The sequence below is a fragment of the Salvelinus sp. IW2-2015 genome, linkage group LG18 (assembly GCF_002910315.2).
Source record: "Salvelinus sp. IW2-2015 linkage group LG18, ASM291031v2, whole genome shotgun sequence".
Lineage (NCBI taxonomy): Eukaryota > Metazoa > Chordata > Actinopteri > Salmoniformes > Salmonidae > Salvelinus > Salvelinus sp. IW2-2015.
The window spans coordinates 64,894,491-64,918,824 of NC_036858.1; the positions used below are offsets into that span (position 1 = coordinate 64,894,491).

The 24,334-nt window shown below is 42.7% G+C and overlaps 1 protein-coding gene and 1 pseudogene across 2 annotated transcripts; one reads left to right on the forward strand and one right to left on the reverse strand.

The window, feature by feature from the left end:
- Positions 1-278: 278 nt before the first annotated feature.
- On the reverse strand, positions 279-3,470 carry LOC111977992 (mismatch repair endonuclease PMS2-like; annotated as a pseudogene).
- Positions 3,471-7,187: 3,717 nt separating this feature from the next.
- On the forward strand, positions 7,188-24,125 carry eif2ak1 (eukaryotic translation initiation factor 2-alpha kinase 1). Of its 2 annotated transcripts, XM_070448651.1 has the most exons (16): positions 7,188-7,276; positions 11,699-11,802; positions 14,470-14,637; positions 14,849-14,985; positions 15,099-15,142; positions 15,426-15,525; positions 15,622-15,702; positions 15,837-15,933; positions 16,048-16,096; positions 16,190-16,562; positions 18,256-18,352; positions 18,488-18,594; positions 22,146-22,266; positions 22,549-22,628; positions 23,325-23,558; positions 23,854-24,125. In XM_070448651.1, exons 3-16 carry the CDS (start codon positions 14,625-14,627, stop codon positions 23,995-23,997), a joined length of 1,677 nt encoding a protein of 558 aa, XP_070304752.1. In that variant the 5' UTR covers positions 7,188-7,276; positions 11,699-11,802; positions 14,470-14,624; the 3' UTR covers positions 23,998-24,125. The 2 variants fall into 2 exon arrangements, with proteins under 2 accessions (XP_070304752.1, XP_023863618.1); XM_024007850.2 differs by lacking the exons at positions 7,188-7,276; positions 11,699-11,802 and adding an exon at positions 13,727-14,205.
- Positions 24,126-24,334: the final 209 nt, after the last annotated feature.

Consider the following 24,334-nt stretch of genomic DNA (forward strand, 5'->3'; position numbering starts at 1 on the left):
GAATCCTCAGTATGTCAAAAAGCCCAGTCTTTACACACTCACAAAGATTAATTGTTCTAATTAAAGTAGGTTTATGTACTGAAATGATGTGAGAGCATTTGTGTTTTGATTATTTTGTTGAAAGCGTACCTAAAATAGACAATCGAAAATAAATGTTTAGAAATACAAAAACTTTTTTTTGAGTCAACATTAAAAAAAAAAATATATATATAACAGTGATTGATTTTACATAATGAGAGTTAGTCTTTTTTGTTGTTGTTGCTGAAATGCTACCATAGTGTATTTTCAGAGATATAGGAGCAGGCCAAAACTTTTGAGAGGTATTCAGTTGAGCCGGTCCAACTGGGTTGATCAGTCATGAGATGAAGTTCAAGTTAGCAAGGTGTCTCATAGTGGGTCTGCCATGTGGACAGTTCCATGGCTGCTCTATCTCCCCCATATGACCACCAACTTCTTCATCTCACTGGTGCTCAAAGCTGTACCAATCATCACCTTACGTGGGAGGAAGAGTACATAAACATCATGGTGACCAGAGCTAAAATGAAAATTCTAAAGGAAACATCATTTTTGTATAGCTGGAAAACTTGTGCAAAAGCACCAAACAAACATGTACACTTCAATCATTGCATAGTATAACCGATGTGAAATGGCTAGTTAGTTAGCGGTGGTACGCGCTAATAGCGTTTCAATCGGTGACGTCACTCGCTTTGAGACCTTGAAGTAGTGGTTCCACTTGCTCTGCAAGGGCCGAGGCTTTTGTGGAGCGATGGGTAACGATGCTTCGTGGGTGACTGTTGTTGATGTGTGCAGAGGGTCCCTGGTTCGCGCCCGGGTCGAGGGGACGGACTAATGTTAAACTGTTACAATAACACACATTATAACTGGTCCATTTCTACTAGCACTTCTTATTTAGTGCTGAAATCCAACAGCTCTAATTTATCGCAAGTCATGGCCAACAAATCAATCACATCATAAATACATAAGACTCACCGACTTCCTGCAGGCCCTGGAGGCAAACATCTGCCTGACACGAGACTGCCGACACATAACCCCCGGGSTGTCAATCAACATGAAGATGAGCTCCTCGATGTCCCTCAGACCAAATGTCCAGTTCTTACTTGTGGGCAGGGACACAAGCTTCACCCGCTCCATCACCTGAGCTGGAACACATAGCACAATGGAATTCAGAATCAGAAAACAGATAGGAGCAATACCCATGCATACTATTTTGAAATACTATTTTGAGGTGCTATGCTAATTTCTTATGGCAGGGTATATTTTACCCAACTAAATATAGCAGTGAGTGAGCGTGTTGTATTCTATTTGACTTACCATGCGCATCTGAGGAAATCAAAGCCATTATTTTTTAAGATCTCAAGGTTCTCCATAAGAACGTTCTCGCYGACKGCCGTGAGCCTGAGGTGGAGATTCAGTGGACTGAAAACTTCATACATACAAACAAATTAAATACTTAACACAAAACTAGTACGTTTTTAGTAACCATCTAAAATAATTGATGAGTGTCAGTGATTCCTTACACGATGAGTCTCTGTTTTTGCAGTGCGGTGTGTTGTTGAAGCACTTCGAAGTTGTACTTCTCATCAGTGGCGTGCTGGAAGGTCAGAGGAGAGTTTAGTTATGAGTTTAGTTACGATGAAGCCCAGGTTAAACTGTCTCCATGTCCTAAATCTTCATGTCCTTAAAACTGTCCTTGCTGTGGGGATTACAGAGGGAACATTTCAACAGACTGCAGTATAATAACTTGATAATAATGACATTGTTATTTCAACTCTGAAAAAGGCAATGTGTACCTAAATGTTGGTTCAAAAATTTAATAAAAAATACATTAAATTGTGCCACTTTCTTTTTTTTCTTTTTTCTGGTCAGATATAGTGTTCAGGAAAAAATCTTGTCCTTACAATCAATCAACAAAAACAGCAGTTAAATTCCAACCTTCTCTTTCTTCAGCTCCTCCTTAGCACTCTGGTTCTCTCCAGGGCTGGTCTTGGCTCTGAAACATCTGTAGCACAGCCCATCTTCAGCCTTCTCTCTATGCTGTTCCTGCAGCCTCCTCACCCTCCCACTCAGCTACTGTACAGAGAACTGCAGTGGCACTGCCCTCTTCTGTACACAGACTGGTTCGTCCACCTTAGAGGATCCCTCAGAGCCCGCTAAATGTGTGGTCTTCTGTACACAAACTGGGGCTTCCACCTTAGACCGAGAGGATCCCTCAGAGCCCGCTGAATGTGTGGTCTTCTGTACACAGACTGGGGCGTCCACCTTAGACCGAGAGGATCCCTCAGAGCCTGCTGAATGTGTGGTGTTGTTCTCTAAGAAACCACCATCCTCTAGTTAGGCCTTCTTGCGTTGGGACTGAGGCTCATCTCCTCAGATGTCTCCTCAGATGTGGTTCAATTTGCTGGTCAAAGTGCCAAACTGTGAGTTCCTTGTCCAAAGGTTCATCGAGCGCCTCGCTTTTTATACTGGGTTCGCTGTCAACTGTGATGTCTGGCGAGTTGAACCCTGTAGTAGCAGAGGCTCTCTGGGGTAGCTGTGGGGGAGCTGTGCTCCGACGGGACGCTCTTCTACCAGAGTCTAAGTCGCTGTCTGGCGTCTTTCCATACCTGAACCTTGTCCTTACAGGGCACCCTGATCTCCTTCCGCAAAACCTCTGTCTCTTTCTCCTGCAAATGAAGGGGTGAGGGCCTGTTTGGGTGTCTGGAGTAAATCCCTCTTGTCCGACTCAATAAAGAAAAATTATTTGTCCAATTCGAGGTGAGTAATCGCTGTTCTGATGTCCACAAGCTATTTTCGGTCATAAGAGACAGTAGCAGCAACATAGTGTACAAAATAAGTTATAAACAATGCGAAAAAACTAACAAAATAGCATGGTTGGTTAAGAGCCCATAAAACGGCAGCCACCCCTCTGGCGCCATTATCATCAAACCTTGGGACTGACAGAAAACCTTGGGATTGAAGAAGGTGTCCCTTGAAACACATATATATTCACCTGTATAAATGAAGGATAAATAAATAAATGAATAACTGTTGGCATGAGAACAAGCAGGCAAAAGGTGTGCTTACTTACTGGTCACGGGGAAAGATGTATGGTTGAGGCTGATCTTGTTGACTCCAGTCTCGTACAGAGCTTCTCTTCCTGGAGGAATATTTGACCCTTGTCTGGAGTAGCGTTTACATCATCACACTCTAAGGCAACAGTAATGTTCAATGCAACAAATGGATGTCTTTTAAACGTGTGATATACTTCATTCATACGTTTGGAGACCTTAGGAGTATCACATGGACGATTGTTGATGTAAAATAACTGTCTGTGGCACTCCTTATGACACAATGCTCTGGCTAGCGCTGGTGCAGACGATCTGGGTGCATTTGCCTTCTCCTGTCTGGTTGGTGCAGGTGATACGAACCCCTGTAGAGATAATGCAGTAGGACTGGAGCACATGAATCATCTTGGTGTATTCCTGCACACATACAAAGAGAGAGCCCCATACTTTATGCATTCCCTGCACCAGTTCTGAAGAAAATCTAACTAGTAGAATCCAACCAGTTAAAGTAGTGTATTGTAATACTTTTTTTGAAGAACACACCCTAGTTGATCATGTTTGTCAGCTATATTCTTTCTGTTTGTTGAATCTGTTTAATCTGGTAGCACCATTTCACCAAATCAAATTTTGGGTACAAGGTGGCTAGCGGCTGACAAACGATATAGCTAGCCGTCATACAATTTATCAGCAAACAAGAAGTTGACCGAATTCAGTCATCACAAGAAGTGCATTAAACCGCTTCGAACACACCGACTGTGTTTTTGCGTTTTGGTACACCAGAGGTACATTCATTTCCAATGGAACGCTGCATTTGCCTTGCAGCATTGCGTTGCAGAGGCAGTTGCAGTGCTGTCTGTGTGGTGCATACATTCGATTTATCGAACGTATGCATTAAATTGTATGTGTAGACTTGACAGAAAGTAGCAAAATGTGAATGTTGAATTTTTGTTGCACATATCCAGTAAAAAAAAATGGAAAAAACAGTTTGATTGCATAATTTCTTATATATTTTATTCATTTATTTGCCAAGTAGCACACATAAAAAAAAAATGTGAGAGCCTATAATATAATTCCCCTCCAAAATGCATAGTTCTGGAGTGAAATGCAATAATATGTAGTCAAGATAGCAGAGAGTAGGCTCTTTCAACAATGAGACCAATGTTGATTTATTAATAAATCTCAGGTGGTCCTAGATCCAGAGGTGCTTCCTCCATTTCATCATCTTCCATGGCTGCACCGGTGGTGGTCATACTTGTGGATGATGTAGAGGGTCTCACTGCACCGGTGGAGGCGGTCGTCTCACTTGTAAATGACATAGAGAGTCTTGACGCACCGGTGGCGCCCATACTTGTGGATGACGTAAAGGGTCTGGCTGTAAAATTGCCACTTGTTGCCCTAGGCACAATAAATGGATCCAGAAAAGAAAGAATGTGGCAGAAGCGCCAAGGCTGCTGGCCTGAAGCTGCTGACCCAGACCTCTTCTTCTCTTTCTCTGCCCTTCTCTCTCTGTCTCTAATACCTGTCCCTGAGTCCTCTCCACTTCCTCCTACAGTCTTCTTCTACATAGACATGAACATGCTAAGCCAAACCATCACCTAGCATAACTATAGTTTTTAGATAGCTATCATGGACATGTCACCTACTATACACACAGACACACAAGGTTATCTGACCAAATTATCAGGGGTACAGTAGTATCTACCATTTGTATTTATCTGACATACACATACACACTCACACATGATTATTTGGGCAAGTTATCAAGGGTAGTAACTAGCACAATTTATATGACTATTTCTTTGTCACACACACACTATTGGCTAGGTTAGCAAGCTAGGTTAGCTAGCTAGCTAACTGGCCACATATAGCACAAGTGTAACAGTTTAACTTTACGCCCGTCCCCTCGCCCATACCCGGGCTCGAACCAGGGACCCTCTGCACACATCAACAACAGTCACCCANTGATGTAGAGGGTCTCACTGCACCGGTGGAGGCGGTCGTCTCACTTGTAAATGACATAGAGAGTCTTGACGCACCGGTGGCGCCCATACTTGTGGATGACGTAAAGGGTCTGGCTGTAAAATTGCCACTTGTTGCCCTAGGCACAATAAATGGATCCAGAAAAGAAAGAATGTGGCAGAAGCGCCAAGGCTGCTGGCCTGAAGCTGCTGACCCAGACCTCTTCTTCTCTTTCTCTGCCCTTCTCTCTCTGTCTCTAATACCTGTCCCTGAGTCCTCTCCACTTCCTCCTACAGTCTTCTTCTACATAGACATGAACATGCTAAGCCAAACCATCACCTAGCATAACTATAGTTTTTAGATAGCTATCATGGACATGTCACCTACTATACACACAGACACACAAGGTTATCTGACCAAATTATCAGGGGTACAGTAGTATCTACCATTTGTATTTATCTGACATACACATACACACTCACACATGATTATTTGGGCAAGTTATCAAGGGTAGTAACTAGCACAATTTATATGACTATTTCTTTGTCACACACACACTATTGGCTAGGTTAGCAAGCTAGGTTAGCTAGCTAGCTAACTGGCCACATATAGCACAAGTGTAACAGTTTAACTTTACGCCCGTCCCCTCGCCCATACCCGGGCTCGAACCAGGGACCCTCTGCACACATCAACAACAGTCACCCACGAAGCGTCCTTACCCATCGCTCCACAAAAGCCACGGCCCTTGCAGAGCAAGGGGAACCACWACTTCAAGGTCTCAGAGCAAGTGACGTCACCGATTGAAAGGCTATTAGCGCGCACCACCGCTAACTAACTAGCCATTTCACATCCGTTACACTCACCCCCCTTTCGACCTCCTCCTTTTCCGCAGCAACCAGTGATCCGGGTCAACAGCATCAATGTAACAGTATAACTTTAGACCGTCCCCTCGCCCCAACACGGGCGCGAACCAGGGACCCTCTGCACACATCAACAACAGTCACCCACGATRCGTCGTTAACCATCGCTCCACAAAAGCCGCGGAGCAAGGGGAACCACTACTTCAAGGTCTCAGAGCAAGTGACGTCACCGATTGAAAGGCTATTAGCACGCACCACCGCTAACTAACTAGCCATTTCACATCCGTTACACAAGCTCACTACTAAACTGACCGGGCAAKCCTACTATCGTGGACACTTGTCTCCAAGCAGCATTTTTTGTGTTTATGTCCCTGTAGCTGTCAGCAGTTGTGTCAAAAAGACACMGTTTTGAGGATACTGAACTTGATTCTCTCCTCCATGTGTCCAACCGCATGCGACCGTCTGCAAAAGATACCTGCATCAGTATAGTTGCATAGCTGCGCAAAATGTTATGCAGCATTGATGCTCTCTCAGTCGGTGTGTTCGAAGCGTTAAAATACTCCTCCTCCTCCTCATGTTGACGCATGCATCTCTCCGGCCGTGCGCGCTTGTTTAGATTGGTCGCGAGTGATTCTGCGTAAAGCGCGCAAGTCTGCCACTCACCTTTGAAAAGAAAAGCCTGTGTCAGTCAGTGATGGGCTACGATGACGATACACAAGGTTGTAATTGTATGTCACCAATAAACATTTGTAGCGTTACATCGTCATCATTTGCAAGGATCACATGATAAGRAAACGAAATGAGATGAGATGCTACAGGGACTATCTGACGTGTCCCACAAAATAATAAAACGAACAAGGCCGAGTTAAATGTATTGCATAAATGGATAGAGTTACTAAATGTGATACAATCTCATCAATATATGATGATACAAAAGAAGTCAGACTTAATTGGTAAGCTTCTCACAGTGGACGTGAAATTATTCAACTGAATTTATGTTCAGCTCATGGTGTTTTAAGACAAGACTTCACTCCCTTCATGTGTGTATTGTTCGGCAATACTGACACTAGCCCGTATGGGACTATTCTGACGAGCTTTTGACGTGATTATTTTAGAATAACGTCTACCTTAACTAGTTATGATTCATGCGGAATGGAAAATATTAACGCCTAAGTATTCTAMAAGTTAGGTCATATTTAATAGGTTAACAAGCGGAATCTTCCTAAATCGCCATGTTTAGCTCTCTGAACGGGCCACGAGGTGTAAGTTCAAGTAGCAGCAGCGTGATCAACTTCTTGATTCACCGAAATCTAACCACCACCACAACCGGACATGAGTGTAGTGTGTTTAATTTGACCACCAGTGAAGATGACGACGAGGTTATATTTGACAGTAAGTTGACAGACATTGTACAAATATGTTCATGCTAACTAGCTAGGCAGAATTGAGAAATCATGTGTGGGGCTGTGGGCGCAGTCGTCCTGTCAGCAAACCTCTCAACCTACCTGGACAGTTTTGGGGGCTGCTTTTGATCCACACCACCATCACATCACCATGGGGCAGATAGATAGCTAGTACATCACAGCTGTGGCTACATCCCTCCTCACATTTTTCACAAATAACTAATTTAGCTATGAGCAATCAGCTAAGTGAGAGATTTTTCTAGAATGTTGTTTATAGCCATGTCTTTCCTTCACTCCTATTGGTTGGTTGGCTTCATGACCAATTCTGCAGCCCTAAAAAGATAACCTTCTGAGTCATAACCCTCTGTTGATGCAACCAGATGCTAAAGGAGCTCCTTAAACTTGACCCTAAAAAACAACTGGGTCAGACGTTTTAGACCCTTTCTTCTTTATCATCACCAAGCCCATCTCTGACCTTTTTAACCTGTCTCCTCTCTGGGGAGGTTCCCATTGCTCGGAAGGCAGCCACGGTTCATCCTTTATTTAAAGGGGGAGATCAAGCTGATCCTAACTGTTATAGGCCTATTTCTATTTTGCCCTATTTATCAAAAGTGTTGGAAAAACTTGTCAATAATCAACTGACTGGCTTTCTTGATGTCTATAGTATTCTCTCGGGTATGCAATCTGGTTTCCGCTCAGGTTATGGATGTGTCACTGCAACCTTAAAGGTCCTCAATGATATCACCATTGGCATTGATTCTAAGCAATGTTGTGCTGCTATTTGTATTGACTTAGCCAAAGCTTTTGATACGGTAGACTATTCCATTCTTGTGGGCCGGCTAAGGAGCATTGGTGTCTCCGAGGGGTCTTTGGCCTGGTTTGCTAACTACCTCTCTCAAAGAGTGCAGTATATAGTCAGAAAATCTGCTGCCTCAGCCACTGCCTGTCACCAAGGGACTACCCCAAGGCTCGATCCTAGGCCCCACGCGCTTCTCAATTTACATCAACAACATAGCTCAGGCAGTAGGAAGCTCTCTCATCCATTTATACACAGATGATACAGTTTTATACTCAGCTGGCCCTTCTCCGGATGTTGTGTTAAACGCTCTACAACAAAGCTTTCTTAGTGTCCAACAAGCTTCCTCTGCCCTTAACCTTGTTCTGAACACCTCCAAAACAAAGGTCATGTGGTTTGGTAAGAAGAAGAATCACAGGTGTGATTACTACCTCAGAGGGTTTAGACCTTGAGGTAGTCACCTCATACATGTACTTGGGAGTATGTCTAGACGGTACACTGTTCTTCTCTCAGCACATATCAAAGCTGCAGGCTAAAGTTGAATCTAGACTTGGTTTCCTCTATCGTAATCGCTCCWCTTTCACCCCAGCTKCCAAACTAACCCTGATTCAGTTGATCATCCTACCCATGCTAGATTACGGAGACGTAATTTATAGATCGGCAGTAAAGGGTGCTCTCGAGCGGCTAGATGTTATTTACCATTCGGCCATCAGATTTGCCACCAATGCTCCTTATAGGACACATCACTGCACTCTATACTCTTCTTTAAACTGGTCGTCTCTGTACACCCGTTGCAAGACCCACTGGTTGATGCTTATTTATAAAAGCCTCTTAGGCCTCACTCCCCCCTTTCTGAGATATCTACTGCAGCCCTCATCCTCCACATACAACACCTGTTCTGCCAGTCACATTCTGTTAAAGGTCCCCAAAGCGCACACATCCCTGGGTTGCTCGTCTTTTCAGTTCGCTGCAGCTAGCGACTGGAACGAGCTGCAACAAACACTCAAACTGGACCRTTTTATCTGAATCTCTTCATTCAAAGACCAAATCATGGACACTCTTACTGACAGTTGTGGCTGCTTTGCGTGATGTATTGTTGTCTCTACCTTTTTGTGCTGTTGTCTGTGCCCAATAATGTTATATCAAATCAGATTGTATTTGTCACATACACATGGTTAGCAGATGTTAATGCGAGTGTAGCGAAATGCTTTCGCTTCTGGTTCTGACATATCATATATACATATGATATGAGTAATGTAATGTATGTAAACACTATTAAAGTGGCATTATTTAAAGTGGCATTGTTTAAAGTGACTAGTGATCCATTTGTTAAAGTGGCCAGTGATTGGGTCTCCATGTAGGTAGCAGCCTCTCTGACACAACACTCCGAGTGTCCTCACCTCCTCCCTGTAGGCTGTCTCATCGTTGTTGGTAATCAAGCCCACTACTGTTGTGTCGTCTGCAAAATTGATGAGTTGGAGGCGTGCATGGCCACGCAGTCGGGGGTGAACAGGTTGTACAGTAGGGGGCTGAGCACGCACCCTTGTGGGGTGTTGAGGGTCAGCGAGGTGGAGATGTTTCCTACCTTCACCACCTGGTGGCAGCCCGTCAGAAAGTCCAGGACCCAATTGCACAGGGCGGGGTACTTTGGTGTTGAATGCTGAGCTGTAGTCAATGAACAGCATTCTTACATAGGTATTCCTCTTGTCCAGATGTGATTGTGCAGTGTSATGGCGATTGCATCGTCTGTGGACCTGTTAGGGCGGTATGCAAACTGAAGTGGGTCTAGGGTGGCCGGTAAGGTGGAGGTAATATGATCYTTGACTAGTCTCTCAAAGCACTTCATGATGACAGAAGTGAGTGCTACGGGGYGGTAGTCATTTAGTTAATTTATCTTTGCCTTCTTGGGTACAGGAACAATGGTGGCCATCTTGAAGCATGTGGGGACAGCAGACTGGGATAGGGAGCGATTTAATATGTCCGTAAACACACCAGCCAGCTGGTCTGCGCATGCTCTGAGGACATGGCTAGGGATGCTGTCTGGGCCAGCAGACTTGCGAGACCACCATCACGTTTAGCGAGACCACCATCACGTTTAAAGGTTTTACTCACAGAAGGGGGGGGTGGCAGTTCTTGTTAGCGGGCCGTGATGGTGGCACTGTATTATCCTCAAAGCAGGCAAAGAAGGTCTTTAGTTTGTTTGGAAGCGTGATGTCTGTGGCGTGACTGTTTTTCTTTTTGTAGTCCGTGATTTCCTGTAGACCCTGCCACATATGTCTCGTGTCTGAGGGTTAGGGTTAGGGTTAGCCTTTGAATTGTGACTCCACTTTGTCCCTGTACTGACATTTCGCTTGTTTGATTGCGGAGGGAATAACTACACTGTTTATATTCAGCCATATTCCCAGACCTCTTTCCATGGTTAAATGCGGTGGTTCACGCTTTCAGTTTTGAGCGAATGCCGCCATCCATCCACAGTTTTTGGTTAGGGTAGGTTTTAATAGTCACAGTGGGTACAATATCTCCAATGCACTTCCTTATAAATTCACTCAGAGCCAGCGTATAGGTCAATGTTATTCTGTGAGGCTGACCGGAACAACTCATTCTGTGGGACTGACCGTCTCCAACTATACGGAAGTCACCTTTCTTCCCCCAGTCCCTCTCCTTGTGTGCTGCCCTTCTGGCAGCTTTATGGGACTCATACAGCTGTTGAGCAATCAGCCCTTGATTACCCACCAACCACAATCAGCCTCAATTAGTCCTAGCTGGAGGGCCCGTCGAGACCTGGCACGTCCAGCAGAGGGAGCCATCGCATCGTGATGTCGACTCCGTCTGCCACCAGGCCTCGACGAGTCTCCCCCTGGTGGCTGACCTGCTGTACGCCACATTATACATTAAGATGGTAGGAGCAAGATGGCATCGTGGTTGGATTTACTGAAGAGTCGGCGGGGGAGGGCTTTGTATGCATCGCAAAAGTTAGAGTAGCAGTGGTCGAGTGTATTACCCCTGCGCGTAGTGCAATCAATATGCTGATAGAATTTAGGTAGCCTTGTTCTCAAATTTGATTTKTTAAAATCCCCAGCTACAATAAATGCAGCCTCAGGATATATTGTTTACAGTTTACATAGAGTCCAGTGAAGTTCCTTTAGGGACATCTTGGTGTCTGCATGAGGGGAATGTACACAGCTGTGACGATAACTGACAAGAATTCTCTTGGAAGGTAATATGGCCGGCATTTGATTGTGAGGAATTCTAGGTCGGGTGAGCAGAAGGACCTGAGTTCCTGTATGTTGTTATGATTACACCATGAGTCGTTAATCATGAAGCATACACCCCTGCCTTTCCTCTTCCCAGAGAGGTGTTTATCTCTGYCGGCGCGATGCATGGAGAAGCCCGGTGGCTGAACTGATTCCGACAACATATCCCGAGAGAGACATTTTTCCGTGAAACAGATTGTTATAATCTCTAATGTCCCTCTGGAAGGCAACCCTTGCTCGAATTTCGTCTACCTTGTTGTCAAGAGACTAGACATTGGCGAGTAGTATACTCGGGAGCGGTGGGTGATGTGCACGTCTACGGAGCCTGACCAGGAGGCCACTCTGTCTGCCCCTTCTGCAGCACCGTTGTCTTGGGTCGGCTTCTGGGATTAGATCCATTGTCCTGGGTGGTGGTCCAAACAGAGGATTCACTTCGGGAAAGTAGTATTCCTGGTCGTAATGTTGGTAAGTTGACGTCGCTCTTAAATCCAATAGTTCTTCCCGGCTGTATGTAATAAGGCTTAAGATTTCCTGGGGTAACAATGTAAGAAAGAATGCATAAAAAAAACAAAATACTGCATAGTTTCCTAAGGACTCGAAGCGAGGCGACCGTCTCTGTCGGCGTCATCTTGTTGGACAAGATACCATGTTTTTCTGCTGCCGTGTTATGTTGCTACCATGTTGTGTTGTCATGTGTTGCTGCCATACTATGTTGTTGTTTTAGTTCTCTCTTTATGTAGTGTTGTTGTCTCTCTTGTCGTGATGTGTGTTGTGTCCTATTTTTATTTCATTTATTTATATTTTTAATCCCAGCCCCCGTACCCGCAGGAGGCCTTTTTGGTAGGCCGTCATTGTGAAGAAGAATTTGCTCTTAACTGACTTGCCTAGTTAAATAAAGGTTAAGGTTAAAAAACAACAACACAAAAACAGTGGACATGTTTCCCATTACAGTTCAGTACTAGATACTGATGGCAGACAGTCAATTTAACATCAAGGATATGACATACAGTACCAGTCAAAAGTTTGGACATACCTACTCATTCAAGGGTTTTTCTTTATTTTACTATTTTCTACATTGTAGAATACTAGTGAAGACATCAACTATGAAATAACACATATGRAATAATTTAGTAACCAAAAAAGTGGTAAACAAATCAAAATACATTTTATATTTGAGATTCTTCAAAGTAGCCACCCTTTGCCTTGAAGACAGCTTTGCACACTCTTGGCATTCTCTCAACCAGCTTCACCTGGAATGCTTTTCCAACAGTCTTGAAGGAGTTCCCACAAATGCTGAGCACTTGTTGGCTGCTTTTCTTTCACTTTGCGGTYCAACTCATCCCAACCATCTCAATTGGGTTGAGGTCTTGTGATTGTGGAGGCCAGGTCATCTGATGCAGCACTCCATCACTCTCCTTGGTGAGATAGCCCTTACACATCCTGGAGGTGTGTTGGGTCATTGTCTTGTTGAAAAACAAATGATCGTCCCACTAAGCGCAATCCAGATGGGATGGCGTACCGCTGCAGAATGCTGTGGTAGTTATGCTGGTTAAGTGTGCCTTGAATTCTAAATAAATCACAGACAGTGTCACCAGTAAAGCACCATCACACCTCCTCGTCCATGCTTCATGGTGGGAGCCACACATGCGGAGATCATCCGTTCACCTACTCTGCGTCTCATAAGACACGGCGGTTGAAACCAAAAATATCATCAGACCAAAGGACAGATTTCCACCGGTCTAATGTCCATTGATCGTGTTTCTTGGTCCAAGCAWGTCTCTTCTTCTTATTGGTGTCCTTTAGTAGTGGTTTCTTTGCAGMAATTTGACCATGAAGGCTTGATTCACACAGTCTCCTCTAAACAGTTGATGYTGTCTGTTACTTGAACTCTGTGAAGMATTTATTTGGGCTGCAATCTGAGGTGCAGTGAACTTATCCTCTGCAGCAGAGGTGACTCTGGGTCTTGTTTTCCTGTGGTGGTCCTCATGAGAGCCAGTTTCATCATAGCGCTTGTTGGTTTTTGCGACTGAACTTGAAAGCTCTTGAAATTTCCAGATTGACTGACCTTCATGTCTTAAAGTAATGATGGACTAACTTGGTCTTTTACCAAATAGAGCTGTCTTCTGTATACCACCCCTACCTTGTCACAACACAACTGATTGGCTCAAATGCATTAAGAAGGAAAGAAAATCCACAAATTAACTTTTAACCAGGCACACCTGTTAATTGAAATGCATTCCAAGTGACTACYTCATGAAGCTGGTTGAGAGAATGCCTAGAGTGTGCAAAGCTGTCATCAAGGCAAAGGGTGGCTACTTTGAAGAATCTCAAATATAAAATATATTTTGATTTGTTTACCACTTTTCTGGTTACTACATGATTCCCTATGTGTTATTTCATAGTTTTGATGTCTTCACTATTATTCTACAAATGTAGAAAATAGAAAAATAAAGGAAAAACCCTTGAATGAGTAGGTGTGTCCAAACTTTTGACTGGTACTGTACATAAACTGTTGCYAAATCCAATGAGTACAGTATAAACYAACAGTCGTCATACACAAATATGAGATTACATTACATACTGTTTTTGGCATGTTTCTCACACCTCTTCTTCCCTTATATTTTCCTCCATGTTAGCGACCTTGGGTGGAGGGACCTGTGTGTACTGTTGTAGACAGATAAGCCTTWCCACTGAGCACACCCCAGCATGCATAAACATGATGGGCTGGCTGACTTTGAAGTGGTTAGGTTAATCTTGCATTAGTGTTGGAAGTTTTTCATATTGAGCTAATATCACACATACCGTTAGACAAAATGGACCTAGGGGAGAAAGAAATTGCAGCGCTAATTGCCAAAGTTATTGCCGAAGGTAAGATACATTTGCTCTTTCAACTGTTAACTATAAATCTTATTTTCTTCATAAAAGCAGTACTAAAGTAATCACATATATGTTGGTGATTTATTTGTTATGCAATTTTGGCAATCTGGCTACAGGAAGTTTTGAAGGGGGCTGTTCGCCATTGAGACACATAACTTTGCTTTTTTCCATTTATTACATAATCGATAATCTTGTTACAAACACGTACCACTCACTTCTCTGTCCTGTTTCTCATTCTCATCTATGTAAACACAGCGTCCGACTCGGATAACAACTGTGAGGTTCTGATAGCTGGCAAGCAGTACCTGTCCATCCAGGAGTTTGCCTCAGCCATCCCCAACCACCTTCTGCTTGGGTCCCTGCTGGAACACCTGTGCTTTGTCTACGAGAGCGACCCGACCCGCTCACGTATGCTGTTCAAAGGTACAGAGGATCAACTAAACTCTTTCTCGGTCAATAGAATATTAACATTCTCTGGTGTTGTGTAGAGGGASGTTAGCATATGATTATTTTAAAACATCACTGACTTATGTACAAATATTTTTTTGTGTGAAAAATCATTAGAAGAAAAAAAGAACTTGTGAACAACAAACACTACAGTGAATAACTTCCTGTTCTTTGCCGTCCTCTACAGTCATTGGTCAGCGTTTAGCAGCGATGAACCTCCTCTCCCCATTGGCCATCAGTGATGAGTTCAGTTCAGTCAGACTCCAACACAACAGAGCCTTCATTGAACTACTGGATGCTGCCAGCACCTCCCTGTTCCCACAGGTAACACTTGATGTGGCCATTTAGTGATARTGTAATGCGGGACATGCATGGTCAAGTTTCTTGTTTATCATTGATGTTCACTTACTGAAAAGTTTTTTTTCCTGCCATTTCAGGGTCAAAGATTATGTAATACAGACAGCCAGAGCCGTACACTAAGGTAAGATTAGTACAGAAAAAAAATGGCACTTGTCTTTTGCTACTAGCGTTGACTTTGCCGACAAATACTTTGTTGAGGAAAAATGTACTTGATACGATTGTGATATGTTGTTGTCTCACCTAGCTATCTTAAGATGAATGCACTAATTGTAAGTTGCTCTGGATAAAAGCGTCTGCTAAATGATTAAAATGTAAAAATAAATTAAATGTACTGCTGTGTATGTTGCATTGTGAGAGGATTTTGAGGATCTGTCTCTTTGCTTATTATCCTCCTCTCACCGTAGACCAACAGAGGGTCTGTTCCAGGCACAGACATCTCGCTACCTCAGCGAGTTTGAAGAGCTCTCTAGACTTGGAAAAGGATCCTATGGCAAAGTCTTTAAGGTACTGTCTCGTCAAAATAAAAATGATACCAATGCATTAATATAACCTACAGTGGAATCATTTCCCCCTCCTTCGTTTTGGTCATGTGCTTTCCAGGTAACAAACAAGCTGGATGGCCAGAAGTATGCTGTGAAGAAAATTCTCATCAAGAATGTTTCACGGGAAGACTGCATGAAGGTATGTTATATATACACAATTCATTTAAAATGTATTGAGTTTTAATGATCCAAAAATGCAGTATACTTCAGTGCAGTATTCGATAACGGACACAAGTGAGTTTGTCATTGAGTATTTTCCTGTCTTTGTTTCAGGTTCTCAGAGAAGTGAAAGTGTTATCCAGTCTTCAGCACGTCAATGTAGTGGGCTACCACACTGCCTGGATGGAGCATGTTGCACCTGCTTTTATCAGTGACTTCCGTTACTTCTCTCCTCTGACGTGTTCGAAATTCAAATGATTTCATTTATTCATAGCTAACCTCTCTCCATTATTGTTGTTTTTTCATTTACATTTCTCTATTTCAGACCCTGCATCAATACTCCCAGCACTGGAAACGCCTGCGCTGCCAGAACGGTACCATTATTATCTCATATAACTGAATTACAAGACCAGTTATGATTGAATATCATATTAGATTCTGAAACATGTATTTTCCCACTCTCACAGCACTGAGGAGAGTGCCGGCAGTAGCAACAGCTCCTCAATAGTCTTTGAGAGCTCAGATCACTCGAAGGAGCCAGTGGCCATTGCAGAAGTACCAGAGATCCTCCGAGTGAAAGCCCTGGCCCCTAAAGAGGAGAAGAGCACGCAGGCGGTGTGTCCTAAAACCATGCGCCACACCCGTGTCTCAGAGAACTTTGTCCCCTGTGTGTTCCTGGGACGGCGTGGCCTGACACCCGACGGTTGCCCTGTGGTCAGCTGGGATGGCTCGGCCCTGTCAGAGGAGGCCTCAGGAACCAGGAACAGGATGGAGCTGAACAACAACTCCTACATCGACGTGGGGAGCGAGGAATGGGACACGAAATGCCCCACCAAGGAGGTATTGATACTGTGTAACCTGTATAATGTAGCTCAGTAGGGCCTCTTATCCTGTTGTTTTAACACAATCCTCTAACCTTCCAACTCTGACATCTACAAATGTCCCCTGTATATACACTACCAGTCAAACGTTTTAGAACACCTACTCATTCAAGGGTTTTTCTTTATTTTTTACTGTTTTCTACATTGTAGAATAATAGTGAAGACATCCAAAATATGAAATAACACAGGGAACCATGTAGTAACCAAAAAAGTGTTAAACAAATCAAAATATATTTTATGTTTGAGATTCTTCAAAGTAGCCACCCTTTGCCTTGATGACAGCTTTGCACACTCTTGGCATTCTCTCAACCAGCTTCAACTGGAATGCTTTTCCAACAGTCTTCAAGGACTTCCCACATATGCTGAGCATAACATATCACTCTGCGGTCCGACTCATCCAAAACCATCTCAATTGGGTTGAGGTCGGGTTATTGTGGAGGGCAGGTCATCTGATACAGCACTCCATCACTCTCCTTCTTGGTAAAATAGCCCTTATACACCCTGGAGGTGTTTTGGGTCATTGTCCTGTTGAAAAACAAATGATAGTACCATTAAGCCAAAACCAGATGAGATGGCGTATCGCTGCAGAATTCTGTGGTAGCCATGCTGGTTAAGTGTGCCTTGAGTTCTAAATAAATCACAGACAGTATCACCAGCAAAGCACCCCCACACCACCACYCCTCCTACATGCTTTATGGTGGAAAATACACATGCGGAGATCATCCGTTCACCCACACCGCGTCTCACAAAGAACCAAAAATCTCAAATTTGGACTCATCAGACCAAAGGACAAATTTCTACCGGTCTAATGTCCATTGCTCGTGTTTCTTGGCCCAAGCAAGTCTTCTTCTTATTGGTGTCCTTTAGTATTGTTTTTTTTGCAGCAACTCGACCATGAAGGCCTGATTCACACAGTCTCCTCTGAACAGTTGATGTTGAGATGTGCCTGTTACTTGAACTCTGAAGCATTTATTTGCGTTGCAATTTCTGAGGCTGGTAACTCTAATGAACTTATCCTCTGCAGCAGAGGTATCTGGGTCTTCCATTCTTGTGAGAGCCAGTTTCATCATAGCGCTTGAGGGTTTTTGCGACTGCACTTTCTTGAAATGTTCCATATTGACTGACCTTCATGTCTTAAAGTAATGATGGACTGTCATTTCTCTTTGCTTATTTGAGCTGGTCTTGACATAATACGGACTTGGTCTTTTACCAAATAGGGCTATCTTATGTATACTAACCCTACCTTGTCACAACACAACTGATTGGCTCAAACACATTAAGAAGGAAAGAAATTCCGCAAATGAACTTTTAACAAGGCACACCTGTTAATTGAAATGCATTCCAGGTGACTATCTCATGAAGCTGGTTGAGAGAATGCCAAGAGTGTGCAAAGCTGTCATTAAGGCAAAGGGTGGCTATTTGAAGAATCTCAAATGTAGAATATTTTTTGATTTGTTTAACACKTTTTGGGTTACTATGTGATTCCATATGTGTTGTTTTGTTGTCTTCACTTATTCTACAATGTAGGAAATAATAAAAATAAAGATAAACCCTTGAATGAGTAGGTGTTCTAAAACTTTTGACTGGTAGTGTATAGATTCCCTTTTTGTCAAACTCTGATTTTATTGGACACTATTCTATGGCTACCTCAGGTGCAGTTCCACCTCATGCTGTATATTCAGATGCAGTTGTGTGAACGTTCACTCAAAGACTGGATCTCAGAGAGAACCACCGAACACATCTCACAAAGTGAGCATATATAACTTGCACAATAAGATACACCCCTTTGTTGCTTTCACTCTTCATTCAACATTATCAATGTTTTGATTACGTTTATATTATGCAGAATTTGTTAATGAGTATGTTTGGGCTTTTGTTTTACAGATCCTTACGGGTCTGTGGACACGAAACAAACCCTTAGCATTCTACATAAAATACTTGAAGGAGTGGAATACATTCACTCTAGAAGTATCATGCACAGAGACCTCAAGGTATGTTCTTTACAAGTGTATATTATTTAAGTGTATATTTAATTTCACAAGAATAGAAGTGCACCATCAAATGGTCACAAAGGAGGTTTTGCCTCTGAGGTAGATCACATGAGGTAATGTGTGTTAAAATGTAAAAGTAACATGCTTTCACCTTAATGGACAGGGGGAGTTAGACTCTTTGAGGCATGGTGAAGTCCTCCATATTGGGAAAGCGGGGGAACCGAGGTGGGATTTCATCACCCTCCTTAACAAACGTGACATAGCTGGTCCTTCTGGTCGAAGAACTCTGGGAGCATTAAAGAGCTGTTAGTCAGGCAGTAGGTCACGATGAGCAGCTTCCCCAGCAGAGAGGTGTGCCTCAGGTTGAGCTTCTGCTCCAGGAACAGGAAGAGGCAGTACTCCCCTGCAGTGGTCAGTCAGCTGGTTGACGTTGGCTCCATACTTCAGGAGGAGCTCCAACACGGCCTTGTGGCCCTCGCTACAGGCCTCATGCAGGGCCATGTGCCCGGCATGGTTCACTGTGTTTGGGTCAGCCCCCTGGTCCAGCAGCTCAACGGTACAGCTCAGGTCCACTCCCAGGGCCTTCACTGGCTTGTTGGATGCCACCAGGTCAGCCAGGTTGAGGGTGCTGTTCCCCGACTTATTCATCACCTTCAAAGCAAACTTTATTAAAAATGTGCATTTATAAACATGCATGCTTTCATCAGAAACAACAGCAAAACCTAGAGAGGAACCAGGCTCTGAGGAATGTCCAGCCCTCTTCTGGCTGTGCTGGGTGGAGATTATAAGAGTACATGGCCATTTAAGGCCAGATTGTTTGAACATCAAGAACATTTAAAAAAAAATATTTAACCTTTATTTAACTAGGCAAGTCAGTTAAGAACAAAGGTCAGGCCCTATTGGTCACATGCATGTGATGCATACATGTGTCACTTAAAGAAAGGGTTGAGGGAAGAGGGAATCTTTTTCCTAAACAAATAAGGGATTTCGGTAACAGAACTTTTCAGTAAGTAAGAAACTAAATGGCTGAAATGTTGCTGCTTCAGCACGGACAGCGCAATTAACACTTGCTGTGTTGTGGTGCCTTTTCGCTGCAGTAGGTAGGAGAGCGAGACAATGTGCGCCAGTCACACAGGCACTCGCTGTCATTTCTTTTAACACAGTATGACCATCAGGCTCTTTCTTGAGTAATTTGTGTGTCTTAATTATTTAATCAAAGGTGTGCTTAAAGCATCAGACAAGCTCAGTTTTTATATGTAGTTGGTTTTATTCAAACACATAGGTTGTGTCTGTCCTATATATGGAAAAATAAGTTTAAACATTTCAGTTTACGTTCGTTTCGTAGAAGATCCTACTCAGGCGTTTGTCGCTTTGCTTTACAAATCAGTGTTTTACAAACTAGGGGTCGTTTTTAAAATGGGGTCCCGAGAGGAGAAACTCCTAAAAATAAGATTTAAAAAATTGCGCTTGGTTCATAGTTCCCGGGGTTATGTCTGTAACCTCCAGTAGCCGCTAGATGCAGTTGTAGTAAACAGAACGTTTTTTGTTTTCTTCCTACCAATGTGGCTCTATCTTTTTAATGGTTCAAACTACAACATTTTATGACCCCATCACTGAAAGATAAGACTCTCAGAAACACGTGTATATGTCTTGTTTCCCTCTACAATTTTTACAAGTCTCCTTAGAACAGAAGGGACAAGACCAGGCGCTATATCAGACTGGGGGAAAAGATCATCTTTGATGATGTTCGATTCTACACAGAAGATCATAAAAAAGTATTGCCTGAGGATCTTCTGAATTTCCCAATACCTTTCTGATGCATTTCAGCAGGGGCACAACTTTCACTGGGGACATGTCCCTCCCACCCCCACATTCTGAAATAGAAATGTTGTCCTCCCTAGTTTTATCCTTGGAATGTGATACAAAATTAGGCAATGGTGTGCTTTAAGACCATGCGGACGCCTCCGAGCGGTCGGATAGGCTGTTTTGGAGTGTTTATCCGACTTCTAAAACCGAAATTGCGCCCATGCATTTGTCACTTCAAACCATACTTTGAGTTGTAATTACTGTCAAAAGTACTGTCTGACTGATTTGTAATAGACTTTCATAGCCCCAATTAAAAAAGTAAACATTGGCTGTTGATTACATCACTTTTTTTTACATGGTGGGTTTGCAAATTTTTTACAAATATCAAAATGGGGTCGCGGGCCAAAAACGGTTGGGAACCCGTACTCTACATTATTGAAAATGTGCATGTTTGGTTATCGTGAAATCCTGGTTTTCAGCCTCAACAGTAGCCTCGGAACAGCCAATTCCAGCACTGTACTCTGTCAGTGCTCTGATGCTGTTTCTGAAGAATTGGCAAGTTTGGAAACGTCATCATTCTTCATCGCTGGTGACGTCGATATGGATTAGATTTTGGTGACGACCCATATGTTCTATTAAACTTAGGCCTATCCTACCTGAGCTATATTATGTTAACAATAATAACTTGATTTGTAAAGTGCTTTTTAAACAACGCATAGATGCATCATATTTCTGCAGCTGATTTAGGAACTTTTTGAGGGGCCAAATAAAGGGGTCACCGCGGTCAGGGTATCAGACCCTGTGACTGATAACGCACTTGCAGATGTTTAGGCTAGAAAAAATGACAAACATGTTTTTAAACACTTACCTGTCTTTGAAGTGTAGAAAAAATAGTACAGTATTTCCAAATCTGAACAGGTTCGTTGACGGGGTGAGATTTTATAAATGTGATAATACTAGACACATCTCCTTTAACTATTGCTTCGTTAATTTTAAACTGCATATCATCAAATTGAGTTGCACCCCCTTTTGCCCTTAGAGATGACTAAATTCGTCAGGGCATGGACTCTAAAAGTTGTCGAAAGCGTTCCACATGGGGTTTGGCCCATGTTGACTTCAAGGCTTCCCACAGTTGTCAAGTTGGCTGAATGTCCTTTGGGTAGTGGACCTTTCTTGATACACATGGGAAACTGTTGCACTTCTTGACACACTCAAATCGGTGTGCCTGGCACCTGCTACCACATCCCGTTCAAAGGACTTTAATCTTTTGTCTTGCCCATTCACCCTCTGAATGGTACAAATACACAATCCATGTCTCAATTCTCTCAAGCAAGGCTTAAAAAAATCCTTCTTTAACCTCTCCCCTCCCCTTCATCTACACTGATTGAAGTGGATTTAACAGGTGACATCAATAAGGGATCATAGCTTTCAACTGAATTAGCCTGGTCAGTCTGTGTCATGGAAAGAGCATGTGTTCCTAATGTTTGTACACTCCGTGTATAACGCATGCATTAGGGGTTAAGACATGGTTTGTTACTAATATTACCCATTTGAGATGACTTTTTTTTWTTTTTAAGTTGAACAATATACTAAAGCATTAATGTGGCCTAGTGGTAATGACAAAATAGAATTGTGCATTTTAGAGTAGAATCCTTCTTTTAGAATCTCCTATAGCATTATGACCTCACACTCACCATAAAAATATATGTAAATGTTTTACATTTTGTATGCTTTGTGTTTTATAGCCCAGGAATATTTTCCTGCATGGACTTGACTGCCATGTGAGGATTGGAGACTTTGGACTGGCTTGCAGGGATATAATAATGGATGACGAGGCAAAGCCAACCTCCACCTCACAGAACACTGGTGAGAAATGGATTTCATAAATTGTTCTAATGTGTCTATCACCACAAGCTCAGTGGTTGTAACAGTTGTTACAATATATATATCTATGTAAACATTCAACATCTCAAAGATGTATACAGTGTATCAAATCAAAGTGGACACTTGTAGGTATATGTGTAATTCCTGAAATCGCCAGTAGATGGGGCTATGGCTCTGTGTATCCAAATCATTTTCTATGACAACATTTTCCCTGGTTGGTTCTGGTACTGTGTATTTTTGACACTGCTTGTAATCTTTCTGCAGGTTCCTCACACACCACTGGAGTGGGGACATTTGTTTATGCTGCACCTGAACAACTGGAGGGCTCCCACTATGATTCAAAGGTAAATCATCTCCATAATTTCAGAAATATTTGACACACCAAAATTACTTGAYACAATTAGTGTGAGTTGTCTACATAAAACAAACATGTATATAACATTAAAATAAGGATAACATAACATTTGTATTTATAAACCAATTGATACACAGTAAATCAATATATAAAACATATTTACACATCAAGGACAACAACCACCCGAGCCACTGCCTGTTCACCCCGCTATCATCCAGAAGGCGAGGTCAGTACAGGTGCATCAAATCTGGGACAGAAGCTGTTTTTCAGTCTCTCGATCTCAAGGCCATCAGACTGTTAAATAGCCAACACTAGCACATAGAGGCTGCTGCCTATTTACATAGACTTGAAATCACTGGCCACTAATAAATGGAACACTAGTCACTTTAATGATGTCTACATATCTTGCATTACTCATCGCATATGTATATACTGTATCCTATACTATTCTACGCCGCTCTGACATTGCTCGTCCATATATTTATATATTCTTCATTCCATTAATTTACTTAGATTTGTGTGTATTGGGTATATGTTGTGTAATTGTTAGAGATTACTTGTTAGATATTACTGCACTTTCAGAGCTAGAAGCACAAGCATTTTGCTACACATTTTGCAATAACATCTGCTAAACATATGTGACTGATTTGATTTGGATCACTAATCCTTTTCTTCTGGCCTGTAGTCAGACATGTACAGTATAGGAGTGGTGGCCCTGGAGCTGTTCCAGCCCTTTGGGACAGAGATGGAGCGCGTGCGTACACTAGGAGACCTCCGTGAGGGGAAGGTCCCAGACTCCTTCTCCCAGTGCTGGCCTGTCCTGGCCAAGTACATCACACTGCTGACCAGCAGAGACCCCTCTCTACGACCCAGCGCCACACAGCTGCTGCAGAGCGAGCTGTTCAGCAGCAAAGACATGGTATGGATGAACAGGCTGGCTGGGAAGGAGACTACTATTTTGATATATGTGCTTGATGTACTTGTTGAATTTCACCTTGCCATATTTACGCTGCTATTGATCAAGTTCAAACAGACATGAGCCAAATGCTAGTAGCATTGCTTGGCTATAAATATATAAATATTTTACCTAGATCACTTTGACACTGCAACCAGGTTCAATCTGGTGCCAAACTACTAAAAGTAAATATCAGGAGAAGAGTGTTAAAACATTTATCACAGATCAAACATCTCCAATGGCCCTCTTCTCTTTCCAGGTTATCCATGGCTTGCAGAGAAGGGTTGAAGAGCAGGAAGAGGAGATAGTTCGACTCAGGAGACAGATCAGTCAGCACGCAACAAGCATCCCATCCAACCAACAAGACCTGACGTCAACCACCTCTGCCCATCTTCAAACCTAATATATTCAAACCCTTTACCTTACCACATGAATAATTTGGTGCAAATGGTTGAATGTGTGTGTGGATCTAACAGTGTGCCATTATTTAACGTTTTAAAACGGTACAATAAATCTTATTTAATATACTCATCTCAGTCTCATTGCAGACTGAATATTTTTTATCTTGTCAAGATTCATTTACATAATTTGTGGTTGAGACTAATACTCATATGATGAAGGTAATCAAGCCAACAAGGCTTGTATTTGTTTGACCACTTGAATTCCAGGCAATTAATAAGACGCACTCACTCGCGTTAATTATTGTTATGCATGCCTCAAACAGTCATGAATCGTCTGGG

Coding starts and splice junctions, on each gene's coding strand:
- eif2ak1 (XM_024007850.2), top strand. CDS start 14,151: ATGGACCTAGGGGAGAAAGAAATTGCAGCGCTAATTGCCAAAGTTATT. Junction 15,703..15,836: donor CACGGGAAGACTGCATGAAG/GTATGTTATATA, acceptor TCTTTGTTTCAG/GTTCTCAGAGAAGTGAAAGT. Junction 16,097..16,189: donor ACGCCTGCGCTGCCAGAACG/GTACCATTATTA, acceptor CCACTCTCACAG/CACTGAGGAGAGTGCCGGCA.